The sequence below is a fragment of the Antennarius striatus genome, chromosome 15 (genome assembly GCF_040054535.1).
Source record: "Antennarius striatus isolate MH-2024 chromosome 15, ASM4005453v1, whole genome shotgun sequence".
Classification (NCBI taxonomy): domain Eukaryota; kingdom Metazoa; phylum Chordata; class Actinopteri; order Lophiiformes; family Antennariidae; genus Antennarius; species Antennarius striatus.
In genome coordinates this window covers 13,895,889-13,911,320 of record NC_090790.1, presented here as the reverse complement: position 1 = coordinate 13,911,320, position 15,432 = coordinate 13,895,889, and the positions used below count along the sequence as shown (strand labels likewise).

General features: G+C 38.4%; 1 protein-coding gene across 3 annotated transcripts in view; it reads left to right on the top strand.

The window, feature by feature from the left end:
- Positions 1-15,432, top strand: part of LOC137608178 (astrotactin-2-like) — a 230,328-nt gene that overhangs the window by 91,920 nt on the left and 122,976 nt on the right. Inside the window, exons 5-6 of one of the 3 annotated variants that reach the window (XM_068334321.1) lie at positions 8,789-8,869; positions 14,459-14,605. In XM_068334321.1, coding sequence (XP_068190422.1) covers positions 8,789-8,869; positions 14,459-14,605 — 228 coding nt within the window. Of the gene's footprint in view, positions 1-8,761; positions 8,870-14,458; positions 14,606-15,432 lie in introns of all 3 variants that reach the window. The other 2 variants (XM_068334320.1, XM_068334322.1) reach the window with 2 other exon arrangements.

Below are 15,432 nucleotides of genomic sequence, written 5' to 3'. Positions count from 1 at the left end.
TTAGGTCCTAGTGACTTCATTCATAAAGCTTCTATGCTATAAAATACAATGCATTCACAGGCTGTCCTGTACATGCATGAGTCATAGTGCTGTCTTGAAATGGACAGCGCTGATCCATGAACTTGACCAACCCAACTCATCATAATTGATTGATTTCTCTCCCTGTGTACAGTACCTGGTTTATTCAAGCTTTTATTTCAGTCTCACTCACTCTCACACACTCAGCATACCTTTAGAACCAACAACACAGTCTGTAGTACCTACAGTTTAGGCTTCACTTTAGTCTGTAAAACGGAATATACCAACCGTATGATGCCTGTTGGGTTCTGCATGGCTGTGACTGTTGCTGTTGCATTTGCTATACGTATGAGGACAGCCGTTAAATTTGCTTTTCATCCATTGTTCTAATGTTTCGTTTGTTTATGTTATGGGTGGTTGTAGTTCCTCATTCTACCTAAATCTGAATCATGTAAATTCAACTGGAATGGAAGACCTGATCATCTGAAAACTGCTAATGTCAGCAGTCATCAGACTTTGAGACCCCCGTGAAATAGATGTAACCTAGTGCAATAAGCTTTATACATTTTTTAATATTGCCGGTGCCAGTTAGAACCAAACCTAGCATTTGTATACTTAACTTCTGTGAAGACAATCACAGCCAGTGGTATTATTCTTGATACTGTCAGCATGTTTTCTTGCCACATAGTCATGGTTGGAAGTAGAACAGATGTCAGATACGAATACAGTCACTATAGATTGTGAGGCAGCTGCCAAACTTTGCACTGTTGCACACTCTGTCTGTGCAGCCCAACCGTTTTACACGGGTGGCAGCAAGAAGCAGGCAAAACCTCTTGTTCTCCTGGCCAATAGCTTCAGCTCTACTGTGAAGGTGAACTTTTCTGATGGTATAATGCTAGACCAAAGACACCTTTGGCCTGTTTATTGCCTTCGGGATGGGTCCTTTGCACTCGCCATTTCCAGCAAATCCAAGGATTATTAGCTGTGTCCCAATTCGAGTTCTGTGTCGTCTGGAGGCTGAAGTTGGAGACCAAATGCGACTGGACCAAACACTTCTTTAAATGCAGCCTACAAATACTTCCTTGTGTTCCAAATTCAAATATTATACCTAGTCTTCTTATGACTACTTCTTCTACGTGTGTTTTAACAATCTTTCTACTTAAAATAACAAAAACAACTGATATTTTTGCTAGACGACAGGCACAGAACTGCCTGATGCAAGGGTGATCACGGGAAGACCTGGTGAAATTCTTTACAGACAAGACGATCACATCTAAAAGCATTTGTGAGGTATAGGACTCCATAGACATGATCTGTCATGCAGCCCCTCATTTGAGACATTGTTAGCAGAGATTATCTTACATTTTAAGGATGGCCATGATGCGTCAACAGTAGACTTTCTCGATGAGGTACAGTCGAACTCCTGGAACTGGAGACAAACTAAAACCACAGATGTTTATATACTGGTATAAAATAGAGTACATCATAATACTATGCGTGTGATATGCTTTTTTTTGGATGTAGATCTTGATTATTTTTTCCGTGAAATAAATCATTATGTCGCTTCCCTATGTGCTCATAGACAGTAATGATTTCCATTATGGTGTGGAAAACCACTCTGCTGTGTGTTCACCACTTGCTTAACCAACAACAGCCATAAATCACACTGTCTGACTCTCCCTTTAACCCTTCGAAAACCAAATGACATCATGTCTGCTTCGGTATGTCATTTTGACATCTCATTCTCCCTTTTCTGACATGAGTTTTTTTCAGCACTTGTTTTCGTCTTTTCATTTTTTATCTACTTTTGTCAAATTTTTATTTATATGCTCCCTGTAACATTTGCTGTCTACTTCACATCTGTGCCTTTTTCCATTATTCAACTCGCCTATTACCATATTAATATCCACAATATACCCACTTATCGTTTAGACGGTCAGTGAGAGAGAATATGAGCATAATACCAAATGATTAACTAAAAAATACTTCTGGCAAACATAAACCAGGTAAAAAAAAAGGTGGCTGTAGAAAGTATTGCCTTGTTGTTGTTGTCTTCTTCTTCAAGTGCATTTTGTCAACCACATGGAAAACATCTTTGAAGCACGCATAACTCTTATGTTACTACTATTACTGAATGGATGGATACGATAGAGGGATAGGAGATTGCTACATGGAAATGTGACAAAGACTTAGAGGACTCCGAAAAGATGTAATGGACCATGAAAGAGACTGTAAAAGTCAGATAATGTGTCCAGTAATTGAAATTTGTAGTATGGTCCTATTGTAGTTCAGCCTTAGTCCTCTGAGGCTTGATGTTTTGAAGTTGTTACACCTGAAGGAGGAAAAAAGGAAGATCTAGACAAAAGAAAATGGAATGAAAGAGCATAAAATGCAATGAAAAGAAAAGACCCAGGGCGAGACATTTACACATTGTTTCAGATGTACTGTGTGTTATTTATCAAACTTGTGCCCTTGCCTGGAAACAAACTCCATGTTTTGTCTGGATTACATACATACAGATCTTGTGAATGTATCTTGATATTCCATCAGTGTTACTTCATCATTTAAGTGTCTCTAACTGAAGAAGGATCATTTAGTTTATATAAAAACCGACATTTGTGTAATTGCTTGGTGTCTGCAATTCAATGAATAAAAGTGTAAATTCACAAAGGCCTTTTAAAGAAAACTTTTAATTGGACTTACTGATAATCTGTTTAAATTTCAGTGACAGCATTTTAAAGGTCAACTCACCGCATCCCACAGTAGCTCAACCTCCAGCTGTAGACAGACCGATGCTAATCTGATGCAGGTCGGAAGAGGAAATACGGTGGAACGGTGATGTGTGCGGCGTTGTGCATCAGTTAATGATAGCTGGATCAAATAGATACTGAATGTATGGGAAACTTATTGGTCAACCAAATTAATTACAAGATTAATCAAATTTTCAAACTTTTCACAGATGTGACACATCTTTCAGTTTCAAAGACAAACTCAAACGAGTTTTTCCTAAACTCTCATCTATTTTTAGGAGGAAATTTGCCCTATCCAAAATGTTACTGAACATGGTTTTTCAGATTGACAACAGGTATAATAACATCTCAGCTCCAGGAAAGCTCCTCTACTAGGAACGCATAATTGATCGATTATGTCCTGCTATTTCCCACCATGACCCTGACTGAAGCGATGATTGGCCCTCTGCATTAAGTTTAATCAGTCCTATAGGGACTGCACTCACTGACGGAGCTTCTTGCATAACAACTATTCTCTCTCTCTTGGCCGAGGCAAACATCATTTTGGCTGCTGTCAGGAAGCAAGGTCACTTTGCCTCTTGCAACATGAGATGGCCATCAATAGAGACATGGCTTTAGCTAACTGTTAGCATCAGTCAAATAGGTAGCTTGTCTGGACAATAATAATGATGTGATTTTACATTCTTTTTCTTTCCACCTCTTTCACCTCCCCGTGTGTCACATGACTTTGACCTCTTCAATTTAAAAAGAATAAAAATAGAGCTTTCATATGTTATCCCTTTTAATATGACTTTCTATAGCAGGGGATTTTTTTATTGTTTAGGATGGGGAACATGCTAATTAAACTATTTCTGTTCTTTGTCAAGCTTAGCTTTTTATCTACATTTTTAAATGCGTTATTCAATTGTGACGTACCACGTACAATATTATGTATATTAATAGCAGGTGATTTATTATGACAAAGTTAACCTAAGGTAATCCCTGTGGCCTGCAGTTCCCCAGCAGGTCACAAATAAAACATCTGAAACAATCCACATGACTTTATGCTTTAAAAAGAATGGTGGGTACGTAATGTACTGATGCACATGTTGTGGAATGTCTAGGAGATGTGACCTCTCCAGATGAGTGTTTTGTGTATGCTTATTTTACATTTCAAAGCACTTTGTCATCATACATAACTTTGCAAAAGATTGCCACTGTCAAGAATAAGATTTCCAGACATATGTGTTCTCAACTTCAGCAGATTGTTGTTGCAAGCAATCCTCCTTTTCATCTGCAAAGTGAAGACTGCTTTAATGGGTATACAAAGTTTATTTAAAAAAAAAACCAGACATTAAAATGTCGGTAGATAATCAGGGCAAGCAAATCACACATAGATACGGTAGCTAAAAAAAAGTCAAAATACCAAAATCATGGTGATTGAGACTCCGCAGTAAAACTCATAAATAAATATCAATAAAATGAGTTGAAAAGGATGCTGTTTACACACACACACACACACACACACACACACACACACACACACACACACACACACACACACACACACACACTCCGGCATGGTAATAATGAACGCTGCAAACTGACTGCTGACCCACAATGGTGACTGCACTGTAGCCCCAGGCAAACAAACGTATCGAAATTAATAAAAAAGATAAAAAGACAAAAACAGGCACAGTGAAATGAAGGAGCTCTCTGGCTAGCCTAGCAGCCCCCGCTCCCCAGGTCAGCTGAAGACATGTGGCAAACAGGAAAAAGTGAAATATACAGAAATGAACAGTGGCTCACTGAACAGATGATGGCAAACCTTCAGCAATCAAAACACAGTGGTTTAGGACGCTGGATCCAACATTACACACACCAGAGTGGACCATACATCGCCCCACATCCCGATCAGAACAGCCAGCTGTGGGTGCTCTAGAACTGTGGTGTCCTTCCTCCTGCCAGAGTCTCAGTGCCACCCAGATGTGAGCAGACTGTCTATTAAAGTAGAATTAAAACTTACTTGTTCAAGGCCAGTCTGGGGAAAAGAAATTAACTGCACTCCAGTACCAATGCAGTTTTGTGCGTAGATGAATGGTAGCCACTTACGCACCCGGTGTAATCAGTGCCAGCGGACAGGACCAAGCTGCTTCTCCCTCACCACCATCCTACCTGCTACATGTGGATAGATATTTCCATTACTTTCACAATGTGACACTTTTTTTTTCATGAACGAACTTCCTCTCTGAAAGTCCTTCAAGTAACAAATCAAATGTATAAACTGCATGAAGTTTCTTTTTCTGAGTTAATACCGCAGTAGCTGAAATTCTTAGATAAAACATAAAGCGCTCAGAATGCCCCATAATTCAAGGACTGCAACCGCGATAATCTCTTATATATTCAAAGAATGCATGTTAACAGTTATGTTATAACTGAGTTGCAGAGAATAATTTCAAATTTATATCTAGAAAAAGAGGAACTAATAAATAGAAAATCTACTTAGAGTGGAGGCCAAAAGTTTATGACTTTATTATGTTTCTTTAATCTAGTAAAGATTAATTTGCCCGTTTTGTTGCTTCGTTCATTCCTATGTTCCTTCATTCGCTCATTCATTCTTGTTGTCTTTAATGAATTTCTTATTCATTGAGGTTGATCTGTGAATCTTTAATCGCTGGTATACGCTCATATTTCTTTCTGTCCTCCTCAGTCTGTCTCCTTTATCCAACTCATGACGCATAAATTCAGAACCAATTTTACACCACATTACCTTGGCGTCACTCTCCAAATACCCTCAGACTATCACTCAGAATTCAACTCAACTCTTACCTGTTTAAGTGCACTAGACCAAAAGAATGGCTTCTGCTTTTCCTATGCACTTTTCATACTGATGTAGTAGAACTTGTAATCTTATCCGAAATCTTTAAAGTGTGAGGAAATTTTCATGAGCTATGACAAAATGGGTATGAAGTGAGTAAAATTGTTCCTGCATTGCTCACCAGTTGTCCAGGAATTATGACAGCATCCTGTGAGCTAGAGAGAGAAATCTGTTACAGTATTGTTGGCAATGAAACTACACGTTGGCTTCCTCTAAAGAGTTTCCCAAGTTACAGAAAAAAACAACATTTTTCTTAGCAGTACATTTGTGTACCAGCTTAGAAACATAATAGTATTTATCTTAGTAATTCTCTACATCTGTTTTTTAAAAACCAAGTATAATTATAAAATAGATGAATACTCTTGTTCTATTTTTAGGAAGTTATTATTCTTACCACCAGGTTTGACTTGTGGTGATCAGGTTAAGCCTACTGGAGTGTATTTAACCCTTCAAAGCCTGAACTTTTAAATAATCCAATTTTCAAAAAATAAGGACTTATCGCAACCTTTTGTCATATTTATACAACATTGTTTTTTTAATTGAATTTGAATATATGATCTTAATTGGTGTAATTTTGCTAAATCCAGAATTTTCTTATATGCATAATGCAGATGCATGCATCTGCTTGTATATACGAGTTTTTCAGGAAAAAAATAATCAAATTTGTGACTTCGTCTCAAAATCCCAAGAGGCCAAGTGTATCAAATATGGTACGCTTGACTTTAAATGGTTAAAAGCAACTCTAATAAGTAGAGATCCTGAGTGTCCTGAACGTCATGTTACATCTGTTCACTAATATTTTTAAGTAAAAACTTTCATTTTCAACAGACAGACTAAAATGGGGGCAGTGGCACAGTGGTAGAGCGGTTCGTCCAATGTTCAAAGATCGGCGGTTTGATTCCCGCTCCAGCCCAAAAACACCTGTGAACTGTCAGTGGGAGGTGTCAGCTCACCTTTGGAGCACTGTCGAGGTGCCCTTGAGCAAGGTGCTGTCCCCCTCACAAGCTGCTCATTTGGGCGCTACACAAAGGGGCTGCTCGCCACTCTACCAACCCTTGCATGCTTACAGACCCCTGTGTGTGGTTGTGTGTATTACAGGGGCCTGTACACACTAATATGAATGCATGTGACTGACTAACATACTAGAGTGTGCATTCTTAATTTCCCTTCGGGGATTTTAACAGTATATAAAGGAAAAAAAAATGAACACATTTATTCTCATATGTAGATGGATTATAAATGAGCCCAATGAAGACAAATGTAGTCAGTCCATGTGTCGATTACTGTGGGGGGGAGAACTTGCTCATACACATTTTTTGGTTTTGACAGATGTCAAACTGACACCTAAATATTGTCCTCCAGTTCTTACTGAAGGATTGACAGTTATCCCTGATCACTTCTCTATTTTATTTCACACTAAAAAGTACGATGATCATTCCAACAGCTTTTCAGTCCTTTTGCATTGGTACACATCTGTTTTTCGAAAGATCTCATGAGACGGTGCTTTCATGGCTCTGTCTGCTGTGAGAATCTTCATTAAATCCTGTAGCGTGCGATTTCCCTTTGATTTTGCGTATTCTAGCCTGTACATGTTTGAGATTGGAGGGAGATAATCCCTGGATACTGTCGTTGTGTGTGTGTTGAAACCAGATTTCATACTCATTTAGGATTTTATAACTCTTACAGTATGAGCTCAGCTTCACCAAAGATTAAATGTGTGAGTCCGCTGTTTTCACATGCACCATATGAATGGATGGTTCGCTTTTTTAAAAAAAACTCTAGCTTCGTTCTAAATGTCGTTTTCCATGTTTTAATTTACTGTCATCAGGTAATGCATTTATTCTAATGTGCTTCTTTGCAGCCACTGGAAAAATATTGATTTTTGTTCTGTCCATTATCCTCCTTTCACTCATGAAGATTAGGAAGTGTAATCACCATGATCCTGGGGATTAAACAAACAAAATGTATGTACAGCCATTAGGACATTAGATGAACAGAAAACATTTGTTTAGGGTGTGAATTGGGCTACAAAACTAGAGGAATACATGCAAAAAAAAGTGTTTTGTGATTTAACAGTAAATATATTTGACAAAGCCTTTCCAATTTAGTTAAATGCTCGTCAAAGTCATCTATTTTTGTTTGATGAGCTAACATTGATGATTGGAATTTAATGGCAGCTCCAGTACATTTAGACAGGATGCTGCAGTTCCAAACCATAGAAAACAAAGCCTCTTACCTCTCAGGGCCTCCCTCATGCTCTCACCCTGACTGAGACACAGACATGCTCACGCAGGCACATGTGCACTCAGTCTGGGGATGTGACCCAATTTGTGGAGTAAATTGAGCTCCAGAGACTTGGTAATGATGGACAAGTAACCAACAGATCCGCCAAGGAGGAGAGGAAAGGGAGCGGAGTAGAGGAAAATTTTGCACCCTGATCAGATTTTGAAAATAGCATCTTTATTTCCCCAGAACGTTAAGTTAGGCTCTGCTGAGTTCAGCATAAATGATTTTTACATAATTGTAATTCAGCACCATAAATTTGAGTCCTAATGTAAAATAAGTTCAGTTGTTCATAATCAAATTATGAAATTATCATTATTATTTGTACTATATGAGTACAATAAAATGTATTATTAATAATAATTATTGTATTAATAATTATTAATAAAGTAATAAAATAACAACAAAAAAACTAAATTATTAGAAATATAAAATTTTAAATATTAAATTAGAAATAACTTCAGAACACTTTGGAAATGCTAGGAAATATAATCAAATTGGTACATAATAGTCATAGCTTGCTGGTTCACAAACATGGTTTTCAAATGTAAAATGTTTTAAAGTTTTATAATCTAGAGAATATTGTTAAATCTATAACATTGTGTAAAATTTCATGATCAACGTAAATAACTTTACTGTTGCCCTGTTCAGACAGTTTCCCCAACATTTAATGAAACATTTTCTGTCCTGTGCTGGTTTTCTAATGGTATCTGGGTATTGATTACTGAAAGAATTGCTGTCATGGTTGGCTTCTTTTTTTAGCATAATTGGATTCAACAGTACTATCACTCTTGATTGACTGATTCTTTTTGGATTTCTCTCCACTTTTTACTTCTTATCTTCTCAATGCCAGCAACTGGAGGTGTGTTTTGTCCTCCAGGGGAATCAGGGTCAGAGCCTGAAGATGACAGCCAAATGAAGTTTTACACAGAGCAACAAAGAGGACGAAGGCGCAGCAAGGGTGAGAGGGAACGCAGGTGTACTTCTTTTTATAATGCTATTAGTGTGGTGCATTTAAAACACATTAGCTTGCACAGGGGAGACCCTTTTATCCACTGCATACTGCTGAGAAGCAACAAGGCAAAAGCTGGATAAAAAGGTATAAAATAAATATGTTGAATACAAGTGTATGCTGGTTAAATATGAGGGAGAATATTATAAGAAAAACTTATACTGTATAGAATTAAATGAGACTAGACTTTCCTGGAATTGGCAGCGTAGTTAGACGAAGCAAAGAGTTGTGTACATGGGGTTTAAAGTTCTGTTCTGTTTTGGAGCCCAGTGACACTAACTCATATTTGTCAAATTACACTAATGTGAAGCACGATATTGACTTCCTGTAACATATAATGTTAAAATTTATGTGAATTCACATCGTTATTATAATTATTAGTGTTATTAGTGTTCACAACATGTGCAAAAACTTTATCGCTGCTTAATTTATAATTATTCAGTGACTGCTTTGGAAAAACACAAATATCCGACACAATGCATGTGAATGAAATGAAATGATTTCCTTGGCTTTTCTCATCTGGACTGATTTTTCACCTCTCAGGAGATGTCTTCATTATTTCCTGCAGTGCTCGTGTAACTGTGAAGCCTGAATCGGTGTCGTAAAGGAGATGGCAGGGCAGAGTAAAGTCAGAACAGGAGTAATCGTAGTTGTAGTAATACTAGAACAATTTTCTCTGGAGATATTTTGCCTTAGCATGTATGACTGCCAAAAGCTTATGTTTTGCCACTGTGCCTCATTTCTCTCTTCTGCTCTCTCTGTGTTATTGAGAGTGTGTTTTTCACAAGCACTTCATCTGAATTCACTTGAAACCCAGCAATGTTGCACCTTCCTGTGGAGGCGTGGGCGTATTTATGTGTTACTGCCATGAAACAGTCAGAAAATAACTTTATTTTGATGATGCCGCTCTTCCTCGTGATTCGGTATCTAGCCTGTTGGACTACCGCTGCTCTTTGGAGTTGGGGAATGCAACAAACTTATGAGTCAATTGCTCCCATTCTGCAAAGATTTCTTTTTTTTTTACCCCATAACGTCTTGTCAAACAGTAAAATCAACTAAATGGACTTCACTGGTGGAGGTAAAAATGTTCAGAGATTGGTCCTTTAAAATGCTCAGTGTTCAAGCGTATTTCAGTGTATTTCATTTACATGTGCTGCAGCAGTAGATTCCCTCTTATTTTATTCTGCTGCATTGGCTCTACATAGGCTGTCATGTCTTCAAAACAGCAACCTGAAGCACTTTTATGCATTAAGTTCTTTATGCTTTAAGTTCTTCATATTGTATATATCAATCATTTCAAGGTCAACATCAGGCACAGGATAAAAACATTTACCTACAGTTTAATAAATGCAGCTGTTTATTAATTTTTCTAACTATGCCCTGTCTTTTGACCCAAAATTAAAGTTAAATATGTTGAATGTTGAAACCCGGCTGTGTTTTTCTTATGGGAAACCTGTAACCTGCACTGTTCATTTACTTCAGAGCTAACTTTTCCCGCTGCTATCCATCTGTACCCAGTCTGTGCTGAGCGTGACCACCAATGCTCTTTGTTTAGCCCAACCATCACCACAAGTCACACTATGTTGCAACAACGTTGTGTTGCATTTTGTTGCATCAGTGTTGATGGAAAAATCAGGAATATTCTGGAGGGAAAGGGAATACTGCACGGAAGGTTTAGCTGCTCCTTCACAGACGACTTTTTTAAATTCTTGGACAAGACAAAATCAGGCAGACCTCAGAGTGGCCAGACATAAACCTTATAGCTCGGATTCCACACAGCTTCAACTAATAATTCTCTTTGTATTGTTATCAATTCTATTTGACAAAAGTGCAATTTGTCTTTATAACAAGCTGGACAGTCAAATTGTTAAGAATACATTTTTATTAGAAGCCACTGATTTTTTCATTTTCTGAAATCCAAATAGACATAAGAATTGAAATCTTTTAGGATGACTTTAAAAATGAGGTCCCAGAAACAAATACATTAACTTGGTAACCAAGGTTGAAAGGCCTCTTTTCTCAGCAACACTTATTTTTTTGTCAAATATATTCATCTATTTAGTAGTTTAAGGTCCAAAACTATTTTTTTTTCAGTCAAAGAAATCCAGCCTCTATTTTTAATCAACATTTTTAAGATCCCTAGATATCATGATATAGGTGCACATTGTAAAATAAATGAATAGATTGAATTTTGGATTTCCTTTTTTAGGAACCACATAAAATGTTTAGTGCTCAAGGGTATTTCTTGGTTTATATGAAATTTTTTATAAAACCTTTGCGGCATGTGGGGAAGGATTCTGAGCCCAGCTTTATGAGCACAGTCAAGAATCTAAACCTTTGTCTGATCTTAAGGGTCAAAACTGACTTACAGTGGTGATTAACAGCAGAGGGAAATCAGCTTCAACGACCTTTTTGGGTTTAAAACTTTTTTTAAACCAAGACAGACCCGAACTATTTCCTTTTCAACAAGAAGCACTGAAAACATAGCTTTCCACTACTTTCTTAGTGCTGTATCTGTGCAGTAGTTTTATCAAAGATGATAGTTATTTAGCGGTTTTCCCTTTTTCTAACTGAACTATTTAGGAAAAACATAAAACTCTTATTTTGTTTAAAGGCGTTCTTCCTCAAGAAATGGGGCAAATAGAAACCGTTCTGTAAGGTCGTCCAGTGAACTTGTGGTTGGTTGTCTGTGTCTCCATGTCTGTCTGTGTAGGTTCTCAGTTATGCAGGTCATGGTTATCCAAAGCTGTTTAAGTCAATCCACTGGACATTAAGAAAGTTCTTGAAGAGACGTCTTCAGTTCTGAAGGTGGCTGTTCATGTCCTAGTAACCCTGTGGGGTGTGGTCAGTGCTATTCACATTACAACAACCCGTCTGACTCCTCAATGATTGTTGCTGGGGGGGGTCAAAGGGGGTCTTTGAAATGTGAGTTACACCTTTGTATGCTAATGAGTGTCATTAGCATGAGACACATCACCTGGGTCAGTCGGCTGAGACAATCTTTTTGGGAGTTTGGAAAGGACATGATTGTAAATGGGAGAAAGGTGATGTCGCAGATCACCTCCCCCCCTGTTCAGAGATGGTTAGGGTTAGGGTTAGGGTTCTGCGTTGAGCCATGCGCCTATGTAGTGGTTGTTTGGTTTCCCATATGTAGACATCTGAGCATTCCTCGTTGCATTTAACTGCATACACCAGAGCTCTTCTTCTTCTTCTTTTGGGTGGACCAGTCTTTTTCAGAGGGTGTTGCCCGGCTTCAAATACACAGGAACCTTGTATTTGTTTAAGATCCTCCTCAGCTTTTCAGACACTCCAGACACAAATGGGATCACTATACCATCACGCTTGCTCTCTTCTGTCCTCACTGGGTTGTTCTCTTTTCTGGATCTTGTGTGAGCTTTCACAAAGGTCCAGTCACGATATCCACAGGTTTTCAGTGCCCCTTTCAGGTGTTGGTGTTCTTTCACCTGGTCTTGACGCCCAGCTTGTGCTCCAGTGAGTGTTAAGAATCAAAAAGCAGGTACTGGTCTGTGTGTGTTGGCTTCCTATATACCCCAACATACAAACTTCTGTCATCTTTTATGCCGACCTCGCAATCCAAACTGTCAAACTGTCGTCCTTTACATCCTCTCTGGTGAACTTGATTTTGCTGTCCACCGAGTTGATTAGATTAGATTAGATTAGATTAGATTCAATTTTATTGTCATTACACATGTACAAGTACAATGTAATGAAATGCAGTTTGGCATCTAACCAGAAGTGCAATTAGTATAAAGTACAATTACAAGATATACAGATTGTAGCGTGTGATATACAGTGTGTGTGTGTGTGTGTGTGTGTGTGTGTGTGTGTGTGTGTATATATATATATATATATATATATATATATATATATATATATATATATATACACACACATGTGTGGTGCTATGAACAAACTACAAAATATACATCTTAACCCATGTGTCGTCCACATACCAGAACCAGTGGCTAGGTGTTGTTCCGTTGAATGAGGTAAGGGCCTTGTGTTCCACCTCTTCCATGTACAAATTGGCCACGATAGGAGACACTGGCGAGCTCATGGCACATCCGTGTTTCTGCCTATAGAAGTTCCCTCTGTACTGGAAATAGGTGGTGTTTAGGCAGAGGTCCAAAAGTTGGCAGATCTGGTCAGGGTTGAGGTTTGTCCTGTCGCTGAGGGTGTTGTCCTGTGAAAGCCGTTGTCTTACTGCTTCCACCGCCTCCATTGTTGGGACACATGTAAATAGGGAAGTGACATCGTAGGATACCATGGTCTCATTGGTATCCAATCTCAGTCCTCTCACCTTTTCCACAAAAGGTGACGTCCAGTGGATTGACTTAAACAGCTTTGGGTCTCCATGTGTGTTGTTATTGTGTTTGTGAGTATATGAGTGCATGGACTAATAACAATAAAAAATACACCACACACTTTATGGTTTTTGAACATCAAATGTTTGGGTGTTTGACATTGTGAGTCTGCATGCGTTTGTGTACTGTTGGCTTTTATAGTAATTGAGGGAGTCCTTCAGCAGCCAGATGTCACCACCCACACCCCAAAGGGATTAGCTGCTCTGATACTATTGCTGCAGAAGGCTATTGTTCTTGTCTCTTCACAATGTTATGGCGTTTGATTCAGCACAAATGCATTTTCCTAAGGTTGCCTCCCTGTTTTTGACCTCAAGCAGCATCTTCTACTCCCAGACTTACTTCCTGCCACTGCCTAAAGAGAGTTGATTACACTCGGTAAAGTTTCTCTGATGCTGTGTTATTCTAGTTCATTCCATTTTAGCATCTCTGCAACTGTGAAAGATTAGAACATGAAACACTTCAGTGGGAAAGGTGAGCTAGAAGGGGAAATTTAAAACTTCCTGCTGTGTTTGAGCCTCACCTATCGAGTGACATAACTGCCTAGATTAGGACAAAAAAAACAGTATAATTCACGGCGCTCACTGATCAACTCTCTTCTTTCTTGACAGCAGGGATTTCTTTTAGTAGGTTTCAATGATTGCCACACCTCTAATAGTTAAAATCCAGTTAGTTTAACAGCATCACCGTTTACATCTCTGTCATATCCCAGTAAGGCTCCATTTGACATGCTGGCTTCTTTTACCATAATGAATATCATTAGGTAGAGGTTAAGCAGCTAATTTCATTCCCTATGTGCTGGCATTGAAATGGGAGTCCTGACAGAGCCAAAGGGCAACCAAAACAACCAATCTGTAACTGTCGCGGGCAATAAGATCATATATCACCCCTCAAGTGTTTGTGGGCTTTCCTACAGAAGTCATCCTTTATGTTCTCAGGAACAACTTGAGCTTGGGATAAATGCATAAATCAGGAGTACAATTAAATGCTTTTCAAAGGAATCGTTTCCACATTCAGCTCCTGGTTGGTGTTGTGTGTCTGTAGATTGTTCTTGTGTGTGTGCAAATGAGAATCTGTCGTTTCTGTTTTACATTAAGACCAAAGGGCCCCTGTCAACTTTGTTCACCTTTATCTTCATGTCTTTCTTTACTTCTAGGCCACCCACACAGTCCTCTAAATAAGGTCACCCTGACGTTGATCACCATCAGCACATGTGTTATAGCTATTGTCTATGCTACACAAGATTCCTGCCCTCTTTCTGTCAAGGTTACCCTCCATGTGCCTGAACATTTTGTCGCAGATGGTAAGTGCAACCCCCTTCTTAATCTAAACTAATTGAAAAAAAAAAGAATGATCAAAACTACTCACGTAGCCCAGTATTGGTTTTCTATATTGCACTGTTTTGATTTGTCGCTTATTTCAATTTAAACTCCATCATCTGCAAGACTCACACGCTCTCACATTTCCAGCTCTTCAACTCTGTTAATAGGATCTCTGTCCAATTGACTTTAAGTAAAAGGAAAACTTGACTTACAAGAAATCAAGAAACTCACTTTTCCCCTGGTCATAATTAGAAACAGCTGTCCTCTGAGCAACTTGCTCTAGGTATGGCTGTCAAACACGTGAATGCTATCATTGACAGTGAAAAATATTGCCATTTGTAAAGTTTTTGTCATTAGAAGGAATGCCTCATAAACCATGGACAGCTTTGCGTGTTTCTCTTTCAGCTTCCTAACCTCTTCCCCCTCAGCTGTTATTTGTAGATTTCAATTTGAGTTTTTTTTTCCCAGTGTTAGTGCCCCCTATCCATGACCTATGAAGTACAAAGGATGCACAGCCATCCAGCAAAAAGTAAATCATATGCTGGAAGAACAGCAGGAGAATAATAGAGCACACACTTTCAAAACTCGCCGTTTAAAGTTATTATTAAAATAACTATTTTGCTTACAACCAGCTGAGAGACATTTTGAGTCATTGAGCTGATAAATAGCAGAGGTTGTCTTAATGTGCGCTAGGAACATTCAATGTGCCACCTTCATTTTGTGACTGTGTTTGCTAGATTGGAATAATAACCTGCTCCATGGTTTTAATATTATCAGAAAGGTTTTCATACAACATCTTTTTTTAAAT